This window comes from Cheilinus undulatus, linkage group 2, assembly GCF_018320785.1.
Source record: "Cheilinus undulatus linkage group 2, ASM1832078v1, whole genome shotgun sequence".
Taxonomy (NCBI): domain Eukaryota; kingdom Metazoa; phylum Chordata; class Actinopteri; order Labriformes; family Labridae; genus Cheilinus; species Cheilinus undulatus.
This window is the reverse complement of record NC_054866.1, coordinates 49,545,312-49,566,024: the sequence shown is the minus strand read 5'-3', so window position 1 is coordinate 49,566,024 and position 20,713 is coordinate 49,545,312. Positions and strand designations below refer to the sequence as shown.

General features: G+C 36.7%; 1 protein-coding gene across 3 annotated transcripts; it reads left to right on the top strand.

The window, feature by feature from the left end:
• Nucleotides 1–3,686: 3,686 nt before the first annotated feature.
• On the top strand, nt 3,687–19,357 carry klc3 (kinesin light chain 3). Of its 3 annotated transcripts, none has more exons than XM_041812690.1 (14): nt 3,687–3,731; nt 7,445–7,693; nt 8,577–8,642; nt 9,133–9,297; nt 9,680–9,755; nt 10,556–10,701; nt 11,031–11,113; nt 12,637–12,724; nt 13,068–13,169; nt 14,055–14,228; nt 14,994–15,093; nt 15,490–15,670; nt 15,932–15,998; nt 16,959–19,357. In XM_041812690.1, the coding sequence occupies exons 2-14, from the start codon at nt 7,484–7,486 to the stop codon at nt 17,040–17,042; spliced, it is 1,542 nt and encodes a 513-aa protein (XP_041668624.1). In that variant the 5' UTR covers nt 3,687–3,731; nt 7,445–7,483; the 3' UTR covers nt 17,043–19,357. The 3 variants fall into 3 exon arrangements, with proteins under 3 accessions (XP_041668624.1, XP_041668615.1, XP_041668634.1); XM_041812681.1 differs by lacking the exon at nt 3,687–3,731 and adding an exon at nt 3,738–3,925; XM_041812700.1 differs by lacking the exon at nt 3,687–3,731 and adding an exon at nt 3,982–4,054.
• Nucleotides 19,358–20,713: the final 1,356 nt, after the last annotated feature.

Below are 20,713 nucleotides of genomic sequence, written 5' to 3'. Positions count from 1 at the left end.
GAGGAGCCAGATTTCACAGCAAATTGAATGTGTAAAGCTTGTCTAAAAATGTTCACGATTTTTTGCCCTGAAATGTCCATATCAAAACTGGTGAAATTTTTACTTTTATGGTTGTAATTGAACCCTTAAACCATTGTTCTGCTGGCTGTCATGACAGAGCTGCTGTGACAGACACGATTATTTCCATGGAACATTTGAAACGTGAAAGAAGGGAAGTGTGAACAGCTGTTGCTGTTGCTCCATCACTAGGGCCCCACTAGACATTTCCAGGTTGAGTAGAGACCAAACGCAATGCTTATCTCTGCTGAGGACTCTGTGCCATAAAACTACACTCTTTAACTACTAATCAGTAAACCACTGTTTTAGTTTCCTAAAGGAATTTTACATAATGAGAGAGAAAATATATTTAAAGTGGCCTTACTGGTTAACACTGCAAGCAATCCCAGAATGCTTTGTGAATAGCAAAGAATTCAAAATACTACTCTTAAACTGAAATATTTTTCATGTACACCTCACATTTAATACAAATCTTTGTCTACATGCCTCAAGGCATTTGCCTACTTTTGCCTAATGGTAAATCTACCTATAGATAAGTATCAGCTTTTATGTATAGGGCGTACACTACTTGTTCCTTCATAAGTCTGTCCTCTAACTGCAGAGCCTTTATCGATATGTTGCTCTGGACAGGGAGGGACTTTTTCAACCCTTTACAGAACCTGATCACTTGACCCCGTGACCCTGATCCCAAACCAGACCTGTGTGTGTGTGTGTGTGTGTGGGTGTGTGTGTGTGTGTGTGTTTAGAAGCAGGAGGGTCTGACCACAGAGGCCTGGAGGAGTTTCCCCCTGGGACCGATGACTTTATATGGCCTTACCCTGCCTGCACAGCCACCACAGTCAGTTGTTAGTGCTCCTCTGCCTCCTGACAGCTGAGCCGTCCGTCAAACCCACTCATATAACTGTCACAGATGGGCACATGCAGAACAACACTCACACATTTCTTTCTGGTTGTTAGGCTTCTGGCTGTCTCCTTCTTAAATTAAACTGTATTAATGCTTTCCCTTTTTGAGTGGAACTGACCTTGAATAAAGCATGTGCATCCTGGGAGCCTGCCTAAACAGCTTTTCAGTGTAAAAGAATTCAAATTTAGTCTTACTATGTTCTCACTAGCAGGGTTCATGTCTCTTCATGCGTAAAGAAGACAGTGCCATCTACAGAAGGTATTTGCTCCTGGTCTTGCTCAGCATTTGAAGGCCCGCCAACCAAATAAGTGGAGAAGGAAGTACCCAGATAATTTACACAAGTCTCAAAAGTTACATATTGAATCTACAGCACCCCCTGGTTTCTAGAATGATATTATGCATCTTTAATTGCATGCAGTAGCTTCTCAACTGGTTAGCGTTAGGTTAGAATTGAATATATTCTGTTTCTGGTTTACTGACAGGCACCATGCAAATTAAAGACTTGATTGCTTGCTGGCTTGATGTTGTACCTGCAAGTCCTGTTAGTCTACTGACTGACAGGGGATTGTTGGGAAGTTGTGGAATGACAACATTAAAATCAAAAAAGTCTACAAAACCTCCCCAGAAATGATTACAAGAAAAAAAAATCATTTTATCAGTTTATTTTTTATATTCATAAAATGTTTTGTAATCGCTTAAAAAGTTGAATTTTAGAAACAAAACCCTTCTATCACTACCTTAAACTGCCACTCTCTTACCACACACAAACACAGACAATGCAGAATTTTTTCATTAGATCCTCTTTGTTTACAGTCACCTCGTTGTAAGCACCTGTAATGACATCTTAGTGTGACTTAAGTTGATTGTTTCTGAATCCCACGCCTGCACAGGCTGCGACATTAATAAGCCTAATGGTTGTTTAAGACTGCAGCCTCTCAGTCACACATGGCTCACCCTAATCTGACTGTAAACTGATTTTAAAGGAACCCACAATATTGAGCCACATTGTATTTTTTTAAAGTATATGTTGTACAATAAATTCAGAAAAATGACAAGGGTCTCTTTTCCCACATCTTTGTACTTAGTCATTCATATTTCAGTGAATTCCTCATTTTTGTCCTCCTCAGTAAAACTGCATAAAAAGACCTCCGTGGAAGAACAATGCAACATCATCACCTAGACTGAATTGTTTTTAAATGTTCCCAGGAAGCAGAAAACATTTTTCTTTGTACAACATCTAGAAGACACTAAAGTTAAACTTATGGAGTGAATATGTCCTTGTATGCAGGGCTCATTTAACCTTTGACACTAACGCAACAGGAGAAAAAAACACTGCTTAAGCCATATTTATTAGATCTATTAGATTTTTACTTTCAGTGCATCATATTCCTGTATTTAGGGTATAATTATTTGATAACACGTTAAAATGGCACAGTTATTCAAACTTATAGGTAGGCTCCCACATTCAAAAAACCAATTAATATATCCCCAATAAATACCTCTTTAGATTAATTTAATATCCGCTCTTTTGTTCAAACTATGTGACAACAATGAAAGGTTATCAGTAGGAAAGTATAAGTTGATTTACATAGGTTAAACACAGTTGAGACAATGTATAAAATGCCATTAATAAATCGTCACAAACAGCAATGTTGTGTCTCCCTTCTTATCAGTTTTGGCTCCCGGGAGGTAATTCATCCCCTTGACAGATAGGCGGCCTTGTCCCGGGCAGGACAGCCCGTCCACGCAGTGCATGGTGGGAAATATGGGATCAGGTAAGCCCCTCAGCTGCATCAAATCACACGGACAAGACAGGGCAAATCCAGGAAGTTGGGGGATTTTGCCTTCAAATTAAGATTGGGTTGGGGTTTCTAAAAAGAAACTGGTTGATAGCAGACTTTAAAAAATAAAAAATTGTCTCTCTCTCACTTTTTTTTTTTTTTTTAAACGAATCAAATATCTTTTGCACGGTAAATTTAGCCGTTGCACTTGTGACTGCTGTACAATATGTTACACTTTCAAGCCTGAACCTTGCATACAAAGTAGGATTTATGTTGCAGGGTTAAAGAATAGATAATTAAAGTTTCTAATGCAAATTAGTGCGCACTGTCTTCCTGTAAGAAGACAATTTAAAATGCATTTAGCATCCTAAAAATATAAAATTTCTGCCCCAAGTATTTTACTAGTTTTGCCATCCTCTGTCCAGCAGTTGAGTATATATTTTGTATTTTTTTATGCATCAGATAAGATTGTTAACCATAATAAGATCTTAGAATTCCTAATAATTTTGATAATTAAAATGTATTTGAACTTGATAATTATATACTTATATGATATTAAACTTCTTTTACAATATTCTCATGGTTGGTTGCAGATCTTTATTTGTTATTCTGTGGCATGTGTACTGTCACCCTTTTGTATAATTGCTTTGATTACTGAATCGTGATAACTACTGTATAACAATGATATATTTTAAATTGTGACCTGGTAAGCCAAGGCAAGACAGCTCTACTGAGAAACAAATTCCGATTCAAAGTGCTTTACAGACTTAAAAACACATGATATTTTATGTATCGTTTTTATTTCCTTTACAAATGAAATAACAAATGAGAAATGCAGCATTGTGAGGCTGTCAGCACATACACTGGTTCAAGCCACAGCTAAGAACTTTATTTTGAAGGAGAGAACCGGATGAGTAATGCAGCGGCAGTGAGCTTGAAGCTAATGAATCTGTGATGACAGGAGGAGCTGAGAGCCGAGGAGGCAGCAGGTGAATAATTTACAGTTTCTACTTGTCACTGTCCCACCTGTTACTGTTTGATAACAACTGATAAACCCAAAGATACCGTGTGTAGCGATGTCCCTTTAGTAAATGAGACATTCAGCACTGAATATTAAAATAATAACACCAGCTCAGAGTGGATAATAAGACCAAACCACGCCGCCGGAGCCTGGACTTAGCAGGTAGGCTATAAATAACTTTGTGTTGAACTGAATTGTAGCTGCGTGTCCGTGTTTACATCGAGTTATGGAGCTTTATTGTCAACAAAGACGTTTGTGTTGTGATGATTTCAGTCCTTCATATTATTTATCGTAAGCGAAATTAACGTGATTATACGTTTATGTGACGCAGTCGCCTTTTCAGGTTTGTGTTTGGCTTTAAATTAGCATAAAAATACGATAATAATTAAACTTAACGAAGTGGAAAGCTGGTCCCGAGGCCTGTTGCACCATTCACAGTAAACAAAGAGCATGTTGAGTAATAACTGTTAGATTACAGTGGGCTGTTCTCGTTATTTTAATGCTTTCAGTCGCCTGTGTTGCTGAAAAAGAGGGGAAATCCGACATAATGTTCAGGGATGCACGGAGTTGGATTTTTTTTGGATACCCTGTCTGCAGATATTTCCAAGCTCAGCTAAGTCGATAGGCTTTATGAAAACATTTGTTATGAGTTGGCGATATATAAACAAAGACTGACAGATAAAACATGACGGACAACTATTGTTTCAACTCTTAATGATAGATAAATTTTTTCACACATAGACATTTAGCAGTGGGAAAACTGAAGGTACTTTGTCATTTCTCTGGATTATATATATTTTTGTAAAATGTATTTTTAGCAGTAAATTAATCCTTATTTGCCTTTTTGAGCTACTAACAGCACTGTAACAACAGTGATGGACAGTGAGCTCTATAAAGCACCAATTAAAAATGTGACTGGGGCTGAACGATTTGCAAAAATTATCTAATTGAGATTTTTTTCCAATATTGCGATTGCGATTTAATATGAAATTATTATTTGGTTCCTAATCTTATGCATTTTTATACAAATTCAAGCAATAAATCATTCTATATTATAACTTTTATTCTGTCAGGAACACTCTCATCATACATTATAACATTTTATTACAAAATACAGTTTTACTTGCTGGAGAAGGAAGATAGATGATAGATAGTTTAGATAGAATGAACTAGGGCAGAACAATTAAAAAATATCTTATTGCAGTTATTTTTGCTTATATTGCAAATTTGTCATCAGTTGCTTTATTGAAGGAGATTTTTGTTTTAATTTCTTTTGTTTGGATAAGGAAAAACGACAAAACACAAAAAGAGTATTTTTGTAAACCATTCTGTGCAAAAAATCTCTGGGGCAAAAAAAAAAGGATTTATTAAACTGATATTTTGACACATTCTAAGTTAAAGTAATATTGCAACTTCTGCGATTTGTAAATTGCAATAGGCCATATTGCGATTTAATCTGATTTGTGATTTATTGCCCAGCCCTAAATGTGACCATTTTTATTCAGCTTAAACCATGCAAATGAAATTGATTATTAAAAATATTTTGGTTGATAGGTATAAGAGCTGGGTGGTTCACTGGGACAGTCCTGACAAAGTGATTAAAATCCCATAAAAACATATCCTAATAAAGGGTAAAAAAGTTAAACTTAGCTGTAGTTAAAACCTCAGCCTCAGAGCTAAATACATTTTAGCATTACTTATTGGCGGAAATATTTATAATTGAAGATACGCCATAATATTATGCATCCCTTTTATTTATTATTGCTGGTATGGTCTTCAACCAAAACTTCCTCCATGCCCCTGGATTTACAGATAATTAATGTTATTTTTAGCCTTTTTATTTATTTTCTGACATGAACATTGATTTTGTGAATGAACACGTGATGTTAAACTGCTTTACACTTAAAATGTCTGCATGCAAGTTAGGATACGACACAAAACACACTTTACTGTCACCTTGAGGAAATTTGTCTTTGACTTTCAGTCTTGCACACAATTACCTGCTTCCACAGTATTCAACTCTTTATGCCAACTTCACTGTCAGACCTTCTGCTCAGAATAGCAGAGAAAGAGGAACCATGAAAACCAGTTTGTGTTCCCAGACAGTTAAGAATATGCTCTCCATGTTATTGCCACCATTCACAGTCCTAACTCTACAGCCATAGTGCTGACATTAATACAGCTGCATTGTTCAATGCTTTAAAAAATTGTACTTTTTTGATAAATATGAGAAACACTGGCAGTAGTGTTGTACTCAAGACAACACAATCCGAGACAAGAATTGCCCAAGACCAGAGTGCACCAAGACCAAGTCAAGACTAAGACCATAAAAATCAATTTTAAAAAACCATGACAAGGTTGAACAGTTAAAGAGCATTCTCTCTTTAATTCCCCACGGCGATGAAATTGGCAGGGGGTTATGTAAAGGGTTCTGTATCTTTGTTTGTTTGTATGTGTACAAGATAACTCGAGAACGGAAAGTCAGATCTTCCCCAAACTTTCAGGGAATATTGGGATAGTGACAGGGAAGAATCAATTAGATTTTGGTGATGATCCGCACACCTGTTCGGTTTTTCTCGGACTTCGAAATTTTGAACACAATCAATGGGAGTGTGAGTTCCTCGGTGGCGCTGCTTAGGCTTGGGTCTGCCACCTCAGACGGCCATTCTAGTTTTATATTTCTTTTCATAAATTTGACAGATAAAAACAAGATTGCTGCAACTCTTTCAAAGCTCAACATGCAAAAAAAATCTTAACAAATGTGGTCAACTAACTTCTTGTAAAAAATAAATCCTTGTATGTATTTAAAAGCAACTAACAAGTCTGGAGGTATTTTAAAAATCTGAAAATGAGATGTTTATCTAGATTAGTCAGGTAAATGAGGCCTAAAGTAAATGTTCAGAGGTATTTCTGACTAGATTTAATATGGACTGATGTCAAAGTTATTGCAGGTTTAGCTGTTTGTTGTTTTAGCAAGTGCTTCTCCTTATTATCACATTAATGAAGTGGAAGAATAGCAGACCAGTCTTGATGAAAAATCCCGAGACCGAGAAAAGAACAAGTAAAAATGCTCTTGAGTCCTAGACAAGAGCAAGACATTCAAAATGTGGTCTTGAGATCGGTCTCAAGACCAAGACTGTTGTCGTGTACTACAACACTAACTGGCAGTGATTTTTACAGCTACTTCTACTTCTAAAAACTGAACCTGCAATTGGTATTTTTAATGCCACAGATTGCACTGTTATAACTTTACCACATCTTATTCTTGTACATCAGCTACTACAACTGGCTCTCCCACATAAAAAACTGTATTTCTGCATGACTGTTTCACTTTTTTTAATCATTGAAGTGCTACTACAATTCAAACTGTCCTTTTTCAATCACCACAGAAGTACTACTAGAGACTACTTTATCATTCATCCCTGATCCCCTGGTCCCAGTCATGTTGTTGGGTCCTCGTGATATTCTTACAATGATTCTTGTGATGGTTAGGTCGAATTATGTTTCTTACGTTTTTTTATTGTTGTTGTTTTGGCTCTTATGTTTGGGTTCTTTTTTTGTTCTGTGTTGTGTTTGCTTATATGTCAAAGCACTTTCTCTGTCAACCTGTTTTTAAAAGTACAATATAAATAGACTTATTATTGTATTGTCATTCGTGTTTTCTCTTTTTCCTGTTTCCAGGTCAGTTGTTGTGAGAGGAGGAACCTCAGATTAGCAGCCATGTTGTCGGCGGAGGAGATTCTGTGCAGTACGCAGCAGGTGATTGCAGGTCTGGAGGCGCTTAGAGGAGAGAACCGCAGCCTGCTTGAGAGCCTGCAGGAACCAGTAGAGAACCGAACAGCCTTGGACAGCAGCAGCGTGGAGCAGGAGAAGACCGGCATCATTCGCCAATCACTGGAGAGGATAGAGCTGGGGCTGAGCGAGGCTCAGGTGAGAACAGAAGCATGAAAAAGAGACAAAAACTATTATATCTTACCTCACGTTTACCCTCTTTTGGAATAACTACTAGGATAAAGAATCTCTTTTGATTGTTTTGGTAACATAATGAACCTCCAGTAAATTATCTCTGAGTCTGAAGATGCTAACAGCTCCTTGGAGTAGTGGATCTTCTGTTAGCTTCTCATTTTTTCTTTATATTCCACAAACTTAGTTTCTTTTTAGTTCAACATGACATATCAGTTTATTCTAGAATATGACCTTTATCACAAAAACACTCTCATAAAGGGCAATAGATGGTAAAGTAATAGATAGATAGAAATTTATTTTCTATATGTAAAACAAAGTGCAAAGTGGTCATACAAAAAGAAAGAAAATAATGCTCTTAAACAAAAAAATAAATACAGTGCCATACAAATGTCACATGCAACAATTTGATTTACAAATCCAAAAAAGATGATATAAGTATTTATTGAAAACTGATTAAACAACAATATTGTCAACTAACATATTAAACACAAAGAAAACAGCATATTTTAAAAGGAGTAGGGTAAAGGTTCCACTTTTTTATCCTTCCCCTTTATTACTTTTCAACAACTGGGAATACATTAGTAATAGTATAGGTCAAAAATATATATATAAAACAGTTCAACACAGTGTCTCATCTAGTAAATACCTATTGAAAATGAAATTTTTGTACAACTTCTTGAACAGAGTTAAGTTGTTCATTTTTCAAACTGTTCTGTGAATATGATCTTCTCTAAAGATAAATTTTTCCTTCAGAAGTTAGTTAATTTGGGCAATGACAGTTTTTATTTCTATCATTCATACACTGTATGTATTGAGTGTATATGTAATGAGCCTCCTGTCCCTCTAGGTCATGATGGCGTTATCGGCTCACCTGGGATCTCTGGAGGCAGAGAAACAGAAGCTGCGTGCTCAGGTTAGTTTCCATGTAAAGAGAAGTATTTTCTGCCAAGTATCAACAGGATGTGTTACAGATTTATAAACCCAAAAGTATGACACGGTAACTCCCTGTATGACTCCACTATTCAACGTGCTTAGTTTGGTTCTGTTTCCAACATAACCTGCTCACAACTCAGGCATGTTTAATTTTTTTGTCCTCTTCAGCCTTGTTCTTATGTTCTCTCAATTTGACTGTCTTCTGTCCTCTGTCTCTTTTCATTCCTCTCCTCCCCATCCATTGATCTCTGCTGTCCTCCTCCTGGCTTGCTTGTTTTACTTCTTGTTTCCTTTCCATTTATATTTGTCTCCCACATCCTTCCTCTTCTCCCTCTCTTTTTCTTCTCAATAATCTTTCTCCACCATCTTTTCAGGTTTTCTTTCTTTCTTCTTTCTTTGCCTTCTCTTTACCTTCCTATCTACTTTTTTCCTTCCTTTTCACTCTCTCGCTCTCTCTCTTTCCTCCTCAGGTTCGTCGCCTATGTCAGGAGAACCAGTGGTTGAGGGATGAGCTTGCTGGTGCTCAGCAGCGGCTTCAGGACAGGGAGCAGGAGGTGGTGACCCTAGAGGAGCAGAACAAACACCTGCAGTTCATGTCCTCCATACGCAAATACGACCTGGAGGAGCCTCAGCTGGTGAGGAAACAAAAAACTTTACACAAACACAAATGTATGTGTGTGTTTGTTCAGGAAGAGCTCACTATCAGTAGTTAACCAGCAAACAAGGAGTCATAGAAATAAATGTGACTGGTTTGCATAGATCTACCTGTACTTCAGCCAGCTTTGAAACTGGCTCTGAAGTAAAACGATAACAATACAGTACAATACAAGAACTTTATTTATCCCCGAAGGGAAATTCAATAAAACAAACGGGTTTGTTATGAGGGCAATATCTGTTTATGTAGCTGCTTTAGTGAGCATCCAAAGAAAATTGAACACATTGCTAAATATTAAACATGTAACAAGGCAATTAATCTGCATTTATAACTTTTCTGATCTTGATTGTTTCTCATTTCAGGACGATAAAGACACTTCTACTAACAAAGAGTCTCTGGATGACCTTTTTCCCACAGAGGATGAGGATCAGTCACAGAGTAAGACACTACTGAAGTTTCTTAATCTGCTATTGAAAACTTAAATTTCTCCTCATTACAGTGTTTACAGCATAAGTGTGACACTTTGCAGTTTGCTTCAAAGATTAGTCCATTATTGATCTGTTAGTGTTATCATAAAAGGAGGATTTATGTTGAACTGGGCCTTTAATTTCTGTGGTTTCTCCTGTCTAGACAGTCAAAGAGAGCTCAACAGAAGTTATGATTCTTACGGTATTAGTACAATTACTACTTATGAAGAAGGTCTGAACTGAAAAACAGGATTTTTTCTGTTTCTAAATGGCTGAACAAGTCTCCACGACTTTTTTTGTTGTTGCTGCTCCTGGTATTGGAGGTTAACAGCTCCTGACACCAAGCAAAGACATTTCAAGCTGAGATGTAAAATTTTCAGCTCTTAAATCACATGAAGTGATAATGAAAGAGGGAGTCAGTTGGGATGAGGCATGTCTTCATGTTTTAATATTATTTTAAGATCTTTTTTTCTCTAGTGTTTGTTAAAAGCAGGCAGAGAACCTTTTATTTGTATTTTATGAACTTATCCTTTATAACAGCACTGTTTGTTGTTAGAATTGTAGGTACACAGCAAATATGTTGTAGTTACAATGAAATTAAACTTAATCAAGCTTAAAAGTGTTTTAGGAAGAAACGGTTTTGAATTGTATTGATTAAATGTGCCTGGCACTTGATGAAATTAATCATTTAGGTAATGATCTTGGTCTTATTTGAGCATCTTGAAGCACTGAAAAACCAGAGCTTATGATTTTGGGTTTGCCTTTTTTCAGTATCACAGCCTCATCACAGCAGTGCGGCAGCCGCAGCCCAGCAGGGGGGCTACGAGATTCCCGCCCGTCTGCGAACACTCCACAACCTGGTCATCCAGTACGCCTCCCAGGGACGGTACGAGGTCGCTGTACCGCTGTGCAAACAGGTGAGCCTGGTGTTCCTCTTCAGCTGTTAAATTGAACAGCTACAGTAACATATAACTCTGCAAGGGTATACATGCATGCAATATATGACACATTTACATACTCAAACAGTGTAAAATCTCACTATGGACAGCCTGTATGACAACATCCTAAACTCTGAATGGATTCATGTCTGACAAATATGGATAAAAAGCTGTTGCCTTGAAAGCTTTGGGCAGGGAAGTTTTTGGCACTAACTGCAGAGGCAGCATCATTATTTTGTCAAAAGCCTCTTAATCTTGTGAAGAAATGTGTAAAAAAAACTCCTAATGGGATTATGTTGTTTTAACAGGCTTTGGAAGATCTGGAGAAGTCTTCAGGACACACCCACCCAGACGTAGCAACCATGTTAAATATACTGGCGCTGGTGTACAGGTTAGTAGTCACTCTATAATGTCCTTTAACTCTCCTTTGGAGGGTGGGGGTAAGAATGAGCTTTGTATGCTTTGAGGTTGTCAGAATAAAATTTTCTCATATTAACTAGAGTCACGATAACACACTTACTCGATAGTTTATTAACAGGTCTTTTAGTGAGAATTAATGTATGTATTTCTATTCTGTTGGGACGTGAAAATAAAACATTTAAGACTTACACCAGAAAAGAGACATTTATCAGTGGTAATGACGCTAACGAAAAAGTTCATGTTTAAACTGATGGCTGGTTTAAGGGCTTAATGATCCATTTTTATTTTTATTACCATATGAACAATAGCAAACTTCAAAAGTCTGTATATTTCACCTTTTGATGTAAGTCTGGGTTAAGTAGTCATGCTTTCACAGTATTATGATGCAGTCAAAAACACTCAAATTACCAGTAAGCTCCTCTTTAACTAGTATCAGTCATGGAGAAAAAAAATGTTTTTGATTTACTTTGCAAACAAAGGTTTTGTACAAAACAAAAATAACAGCAGAGAGACATAGACACTATCATTGTCGCAGTATTCCATTGTATTACATAGGGTGTTGCATATTCTAATGTTTATCTTTGTCAGCAATCTATCATTTCTTTTTTTTTGTGGACGGGGTGTAGCTTTTCTTAAGTACAAATAGAATAAAGGTTTAGAACCAAAACTTTGATAAAACATCCAAGTAGTTTTCAGCTTCTAATACAGATCAAATTAATTTGTGACTTTGTATGTTCACTGTACAACATGTATGTGATATAGGAAGAGAAAAAATGCTAAAAATAACCATGATTATTATTATTATTTAAAATTAGGGCTGTCAAAATTGATGTGTTAATGCAGATTAATGCATCACCATGATTAATCTGATTAAAAATTTTAATGCAATTAACCCATCTACAGCGCAGGTTGACTTAAAATCAGTCTGAAACGTCTCTGGCAATGCATTTCGTGCAGCTTGTCCAAGTAGGGTTACCATCGAGCTTGCCGTCGCACATGCACAAATGGGCCGTTGATCCAGTAGTGACCAACCAACTTGATATGGAAGATGCTAAACAGCATGTTGGCCCTCTCGATGGGAAATTTGAGTACAAAAAAACCCAGACGGAACAGTTGACTGACATAAGGTATTATGCACATTCTGCAGGAAGGAGTTTTCTTTTCACCAAAGCACTTCCAGCTTAAAATACCACATTAACGCGAAGCATTCGTTCGTCAGGGATTCTGCTAGCACTTTGGCTAACGCGTCGCCAAGCTTGCAAAATGAAACGCGATTAATATAGATAAAAAATGAATGTTATTTAATCATGATTAATTGAAATTAATCCACAGCAACCCTGTGATTAATCTGATAAAAAATTTAATCATTTGATAGCACTATTTAAAATGTATTTTTTCCCATGCAACAGTGTTGCTCAGAACTTGGGTAACTGAAGTTTGAGATTGTGGAGAGACTTTAATGTTTACATGTGCAACTTTTTTTTTCCTCCTCAGAGACCAGAACAAATACAAAGAAGCAGCCAATCTATTGAATGACGCGTTAGCAATCAGGGAGAAAACCCTTGGTATGGACCATCCAGCGGTAAGTCACCATTTTTTATTAGATATTATTATAACTGAAAATAAGACATCTACAGTCTTCTGATTACCATAAATTGAATTCCAAAAATAGTTTCAATTCTGTTTGCTTGATTTGCCCTTACCCTTTTTATGCTGTATTATTAAATTACAGCAAAAATCTTTCTGTTGGTGTTTCTAATGTCAAAGCCTTTTAAGGGTTTTGTTTTGCAAGAGGTACATTTCAAACTTTAGTTTACTTTGATGCTAGAAGTGCTACCTGTTAATCCACTCTAAGTGAAGAGCTGTGTTGTTAAGATTTTAAGATAGCCTTTAATGTACTGTTTTTGTTTTTGTGTGTTTTACAGGTGGCAGCAACACTGAACAACCTGGCTGTGCTTTATGGCAAACGAGGAAAATATAAAGAAGCAGAGCCGCTGTGTAAAAGAGCTCTGCAGATCAGAGAGAAAGTGAGGAAACTAACACTTTTATTCCCATACTTTTGAAGGTTGTCTTATTCTTACTGCTGCAGAATATCCTCAGCCGTTATACTTATAGAAAATTTTACTTTCCATTTTCTTCAAATTTTCCAGTTGAAGAGTTTTCCTTGCTCTTGTAATGCAATTAAGCTAATGAAATATGTCTCTAAAATGAAGTATATACAGTATGTAGAGTCCCTAATCTCAGCTACTTCACTGCATTGGTCCTTTTCCTCTTAAACTTCAACCTTGCATAGCAGATGGATCCGCCCGTTTCTGTGTTGATCACTGGTGAATCCATCTTGTAAAGCTCCCATCTGAACCGTTGAGGCCTGGTTAGAAAGTGACACGACCAATCAGCGTCAAGGGACAGTACTTTCTGGCGCAGCGGAGTCCTGACATAAGCAAGCAGCAACAAGAGGCCAGTGCAGTTATGGCGGAAGAGTTATTATCGTGGATGCTGCTATAACAGCAGTTTTATCAGAACCTGACATTTTTTCGTTAAGACGAACAAAGAACAGCAGTGAGTTGTTTTCTTTTCAAAAACGACAAAAGTCGTGTACTGACATGTCTACAGTCACTATGGTTTGCATTATGCAATCCTTATGGAGTTTTTTCCTCGGTAGCAGCCTTAACGTCACGTGTTTTGTTGCTCTGATTGACCCGTAAAGATGTGACAGACAGAACGTTCATCCAATCACCCTCTGAGTTTGTTTTCAAAGCCTCTGCCCTTTCCCAGATGTATGTGTGAAACAAATCCATCTGGTGTGCCAGGTTACTTAAACTTTAAATGTATTTTAATGCTAAAGCTTACAGATACAGAAGGAGAGTGCAGTGTTCTGTTTTCATTGAATTTTGCATCTTAATGCCCCTCAGGTTCTTGGCACGGATCATCCAGATGTGGCTAAGCAGCTGAACAACCTGGCTCTGCTGTGTCAGAACCAGGGGAAGTACCAGGAGGTGGAGCAGTACTATGAACGTGCTCTTCACATCTACCAGAGCAAACTGGGACCAGATGATGCGAATGTGGCCAAGACCAAGAACAACCTGGTGAGTCTCACCTCTGTGAAATGTGACACAGAATGCTCAAAGTGAAGAAAAACAACAGATATCACAAGGGGAAAAGTACGTCATTAGATTAGCTGTGATTGGCCACAGCTTCCCATTGGTACTCTCATCCTTTGTCAAATGCCACTGTTACTTTTTCCTCATCCTTAAATTCCCCATCATGTATCTCATTATACACAAATGGATTGTAACACACATACAACACACACATTGAGGAGACTTTAATGTATGAGACATATTTGTTCAGTTAAGTATTTATTTCTAGTCAAGCAGTGACCTCTTTGACAAAACATTTATCCATCCATCCATTTTCTATACCACTTATCCCGTCGGGGATCGAGGGGGGGCTGGGGCCTATCCAAGCTGTCATTAGGTGAGAGGGGGGGACACACCCTGGACTGGTCACCAGTCAATCGCAAGGCTGACATATAGAGACAGACAACCAGGCACGCTCACACTCACACCTACGGCCAATTTATCAATTCATCAATTAACCTAACAAGCATGTTTTCGGTGGTGGGAGGAGGCTGGAGTACCCGTAGAGAACATGCAAACTCTGCACAGAAAGGCCTTGATCAGGAAGTGAACCAGGGTGACAGAACATCCACTGAAAAATACATTATGACAGTACATTCCTTACAAATGGTAAGAGGCCCTGCTTCACTCTTCAGTGTGTAATACAAAGTCATGTCTTCATTGTTTCTCCCGTATTTCATGAATCCTCTTTCTGTTTCTCCTCTTTTTCAGGCATCATGTTACCTAAAACAGGGGAAATACAGACAAGCTGAATCTCTTTACAAAGAGATCCTGACCAGAGCACATGAAAAAGAGTTTGGATCTGTAGAAGGTAATTATGGCCAACTGTATTAAAAATATTACAACTTTAAGAGAGAAGTGAACAAGAAGGAGTTAAAATAAGCATTAATTAACTGCTGGGTAAAGTAAACTTTTTGTCTCCCTTAAATAATAAAGTAAAAACTACTAGACAAGCAGTTTACTCTTCATCTGTGAAATTTAGTTAATATGTTTATTTATCATGGACATAATGCATGTTCAGGTCATAGAAATCTAGTGTGATACATGTAACCCTCCCAGATTTAACCAAATTTGTTCTGTACACAGCTGGTTAACATTAGGTGTGATATTCAAGCAAGCCAGGTAGACATTTCCTGATTCAAAAAGCGTGCTTTTTACTCTTAAAATAACACTAATCTGCTGATTTTTTACTGTCTGTGTTTTCAAGGTGAAGGCCGCCCCAGTTGGTCTGGTGCTGAGGATGGCAGCTCAGGACAGGACGGACTCAGTAACCTAAAGCGAAGCGGCTCCTTCACCAAACTCAGAGAATCGATACGTAGAAGCAGTGAGAAACTGGTGCGCAAGCTTAAAGGAGTTGGCATGGAGGAAATGACCCCTAGGAATGCTGGGTAATATTTTTTAGTTTTACTCGTGTTAAAACAAGGTTCACTTGTTTGAAAGTTCACAAATGTAGATTTAAATATCTTCTGTTTTTAAAGAACTGAGCTCTTCTGATGTTTGAATTAGACTTCAGAATAAAAACAGAGTGAGGAACTCATACACTGCTGTGTTTGTAGCAGTTAGTTTTCCTCTTCAGCCTTTTTCTGCAAAAATCAGAGCTTGTCACTCTTTTATGTGATATTTTGTTTCTATTCTAAAATTTTTTCCAGGATGAAGAGGGCAAACTCTTTGAATGTGTTGAATGTTGAAGCCAGAGAACGGCAGGATGGAGTCCAGGTGAGGTGACTCCTGGTGGTGTAATCAGGTTAACAGTAATAATATAAGTATACCAGCATAGTTATCCTACCAAGCTTTTAAAGGTTAAAATTCACTGATTTATTTGTTGCTACATTTTTGGTTGCTGTGGTGTTTCTGGACAGAATATACATTTAAATTCACTCAGCTGTTACAGATCTAATATGTAGATATCACATGAGTAACCCAAAGTGTGAAAATAATTTCCCATATTATAAAAACTAAATATTTTTGCTTTGAAAATTATTTTCAACCAATCATAAGCCCTCCAACATTTTTAAAAATTAAAAAAGCATACTACATGCTACCACCACATGTTTTGATGCATACTGTATATTAAGTTCATAGTTAATATGCTGTTCCAACATTTTTAGAAACACATCATTTCAGCGTGACATGACTTAATTGTTGGTAGATTTTTGGTCAGACCTTTGTTGGCTAAGGAATCAACAAGCTTGTTCGGCCATCGATCCATAGATGGAATTCAACAACAACAAACATGTTTATTCTCAGTACAACAGTGTAGTTATTTGAGTGTTATTTAACTTGTTGGATGTACTACAGTACAGCTAGTTTTGTTTGATGCTGCTTTTTGAATGGCTGATGAGCTCTGCTGTTTATTAGAAGTCTAAAAGTGGCAGTGCACTGTGGGGTAGTTAAGTGTGACCAGTGTGCTCCCGTTTCAGATTTAAAATTCTGACCAGTCTAATATACATCCAGGGATTTCTTGTGTACACACAATATGAATTTAGGGTGTGCGACATACTCAGCTCAACGCCACATTTAAAGTACACATCCATACAGCATGGATTATCAGTTCAATTGCTAATACTGACTTATATTTCTCCTCAGTAGATGATTTAAATAACTCTGACTTTCTGAACACTCAGTCACTGAATTCTGTAACATCAAAAATTTGTGTGTTTTTGTTTTGTTCCTCAGTCGAGCCATCTGACGGATGTTCGAGGTCTGAGCTCCAGCACACAGAGCCTGATGAGAAGAGGTTCACTTGGTGGAAACAGCTAACACAAACAGGCACACTAATGCACAGTCAACTTACAAAATCACTGGAGGCATGGTTACAGAGTGCATTCAGAGATACTACACAGAAGCAGATTCCTTGTTTTGAATCTTCTCTCATAAAAAACTGAGATGCACTACCAGTCAGATGAACATTTTATCAAACTCTAACTTTTTAAATATTCCTTATTCTATTCTGTTTTTATCAAAGGGGTTTCCATCCACTAGTTTCTATGCTCAATTTTGATTTGCACAAAAACATTGACCAGAAAAAAAACACCTTCAACCTCAAGTTTTTTGGAGAAAGCAGTGCAACTTTCTGCAGTAGAAAGACAAGTATGAAATAAAGAGTGACGTCTCTGGATTAATAAGTTAAAGTAAATTCTTACAAACTCTCCCAAGAGCACACAAGTTTAGAAGTTGTTCAAAATTCTCCATTTCACAGCTAATGTCCTTCATTGCTTTGTTCATCACTTCACTAGCTTCTGAATACTGGCTTTGGACTATAATGCAACATAATGTTACTTACTTACATAATATTATTGGGTGGACACCCATAAACTTGCAGTCTGTTGCCAAATTTTCAAAAATGTGTTGAAATTTTGCAATATATTTAGATGGAAACCCCTATATATTCATTTCTCTCCAACATTTCCAAGTTTTTTTTATTTTGCACTGTCATCATTTCTTCCTTTTTTACTTGAAATTCAGAGTCATTCCTTTCTGGTTGTAGGTCAAAATTCAGATTCTGAAAGTTCTGGTGTTCAGTTTCACTTCCGTGAAACTGTGTTTTAACAAAGATATAAACTTGTTTACACTTCCTTAAATATCACCAGCATTTACACTGTATGAAAACTCCTTTTGCAAAGACAAGACCATGTTATAAAAGTTTTACAGAAGTATAACCTATAAAAACATTATTTTTTCTGTGCTAGTATATCGACTTTTTAGGTACGTTTGTTTGGACAACACGGAAAATAAAACTGGAGTAATTAATAATATATGAACATATATTTTTAGAAAGGTAAAGAGGCGCATTTATTTGCGTTATGGATGGTATTTTCAATTGTTATAACCTTTTTTTACAGTAAAATGACACTATGTTATTTGCACTCTGATCAAAGATATGACCATGTTTTGATAAAATGTTACTTTGTGTTTAATTGTAACATTTTTAGTTTATACTGTTGAATATATTTAAATGTGGAAAAAGTGTTTTGCCTTTTAAAATTGCAGGTCAATCTTCTTAAATGTTGAAACTGTTAAAGCTATGAAATATTTTTTGTAAATTTGAGCTGTTTAGCAGCAGAGTCTGGACCTGCAGTTCCAAAATAGACCAACCTTTATTAAACTTATGTCATTAATCTGGAGCATTTTAACAAGAAAATGAATGCATACATAGCAGATGTCAAAGATGGTACTCCTAAAGAATATTTGCACATAGTTTCATGTTTTCTCATCAAACTTTAAACCTGTACCATGAATAATAATAATAATGTCATTATTACACATTTCAATATTCAACAATTAAGTTTCTGCTATAATTTTCATTCAAGCTTTCAGAGGTTTTGTTGTGTGTCTGAGTTAATGTGTGATTAACTGACCTTGGATTATAAAAGTTGACAGCTGTAACACTGAGTCAAAACTGTCTGTTTAGGATGTGAAAGTTTCTGACTGCTGATTCCATTGTTAAAAAAAGGAACCCATGAATGTTTAAAAAAACAGAACTTACAGAACTTATAAACAACACAACTTATTCAAACAGGGTGACTGTTGTAGTGGCATAAATTTAGGCAAACGTGTCTGTTCAAGTTTAACAGTAAACAAACTTAAACAGAATCCAAATAAAAGGTAACTGCTATAAGTGATGCAGACACAAAAACACAGTAACTCAAGTGCACCAACAGACTGATCAGATTTTTATTAGTCTGATAAAATATCTTGACTGATCTGAGCCCAGAGATTGATAATTGTCTGAGTTGTTGTGTTAAAAACGCTGGGATCATCATTAACATGAAAGGCAACATCAAGTTAGGCTAAAACATTGCTTCACTAAATCTGAAAACTATCAATAATAACTAATTTATTAATATATATTTACTAAATATCACTAAGTGCTAGGGATGTAACGATGCAGTCAAGTCATGATATGATTTGTATCATGATTTTGGGTCCAGGAGATCATGTTTTACACAATTGAAATTTCTATAAAGACATGAGACTAAAGACAATCTAACCTGACACGCCAGATGGATGTGTTTCACACATCCATCTTGGAAACCTCCCATAGACAGTGCTTGGGAAAGGGCAGAGCCTTTGAAGAAAACTCAGAGGGTGATTGGATGAATGTTCTATCTGTCACATCTTTACGGGCCAATCAGAGCAACAAAACATGTGATGTAGCCACTTCTCCATAGAGAACTGCGTAACGCAAACCATGGCGACTGTAGACATGTCAGTACACGACTCTTCAAAAGAAAACAACTCACGGCTGTTCTTTGTTCTTCTTTTAATGAAGAAATGTGATCAAGTTCTGATAAAACTGGCGCTTTAGCAGCATCCACGCTAATCTCTTCCACCATAATTGCACCGGCCTCTTGTTGATGCCTACATATGTCACAACTCTGCCACACCAGAAAATACTGCAGCTCGTCGCTGATTGGTCCTATTACTTTCTAACCAAGCCCAAACGGTTCAGATTGGAGCTTTGAAAGATGGATTTGCAGTGTCTTTCAAAAAGTTATTTTTGAAAATTTATATAAATTAAAAAAACAGCTCTGTCTGCTGGCTAAGCGTATCGTTATAATTTTTTTTTTCATATCAATCTAAATCATCTATTGTTGCATCAATTTCTAACTGTACTGCAAAGTATTGTTACATCCCTACATATTGCACCAGAATTTTAAGAAAATCTTAAACTTGCTTCTAACGCACGCTTAAGTACACCTTCTGTATGTTAGCATACCATTAAATTTAACTTTAACCAGTATCTTATCTATATCTGACAGTATTTAGATCAGTGCATCTCTAATACAAACAAGAATAAAACAGTTAAAGTTGTGCCTGTAATTCAGCAGTTAGACTGATGGATTTTTGACTCTAATAGGATGTACAAACACAAACGGTCTGAGCCATTCTGCATTTTGCTGTTACCTTCCCATCAGAGGTAAAAGTAGCTTAAAACACACAAAGACCAACAAGTGAGTCTATGTTGTAACTTTACCATAATGCTTATTCACAGAAATGCCTAAAAATCCTCCACTTACTTTGAGTCGCTATTAGGAAAAGTTACATATCTTCCATTGACATGAAGATTTCTTTATGTTCTTTTTACTTTGCTGTAGCAAAAATTACTTGAACTTGTTTCTTCAGTTTCGTTGTGACTCCAGCACTGCGTGAACTAAACATAGGTCTGTTAGATGTGTCTATTTGACCTACAGTCCATAAAAACTTTATTATGGTTCACTTCCACGGTTAAAAAAATCTTTTATTCCCATTTTAACCAATGCAGAAAAAACTACATTATTTTTTACATTACTGTGGTAGAAGATGTTACAGTTGTTTCCTTGAAGGGCTAAAGTCGCACTATGATAGTTTCTGTAGAAACTACAGTTTGTACGAATGTTAGGTACATATTGGAATCAATAATATGTAGGAATTGGAACTGTATTTCCTCT

What these genes read in the sequence shown, in the direction of transcription:
- klc3 (XM_041812690.1), top strand. Translation starts at nt 7,484, where the DNA reads ATGTTGTCGGCGGAGGAGATTCTGTGCAGTACGCAGCAGGTGATTGCA. An exon ending in CTGTACCGCTGTGCAAACAG is followed by an intron (nt 10,702 to 11,030) that starts GTGAGCCTGGTG and finishes TTGTTTTAACAG; the next exon opens with GCTTTGGAAGATCTGGAGAA. An exon ending in ATACTGGCGCTGGTGTACAG is followed by an intron (nt 11,114 to 12,636) that starts GTTAGTAGTCAC and finishes TTTCCTCCTCAG; the next exon opens with AGACCAGAACAAATACAAAG.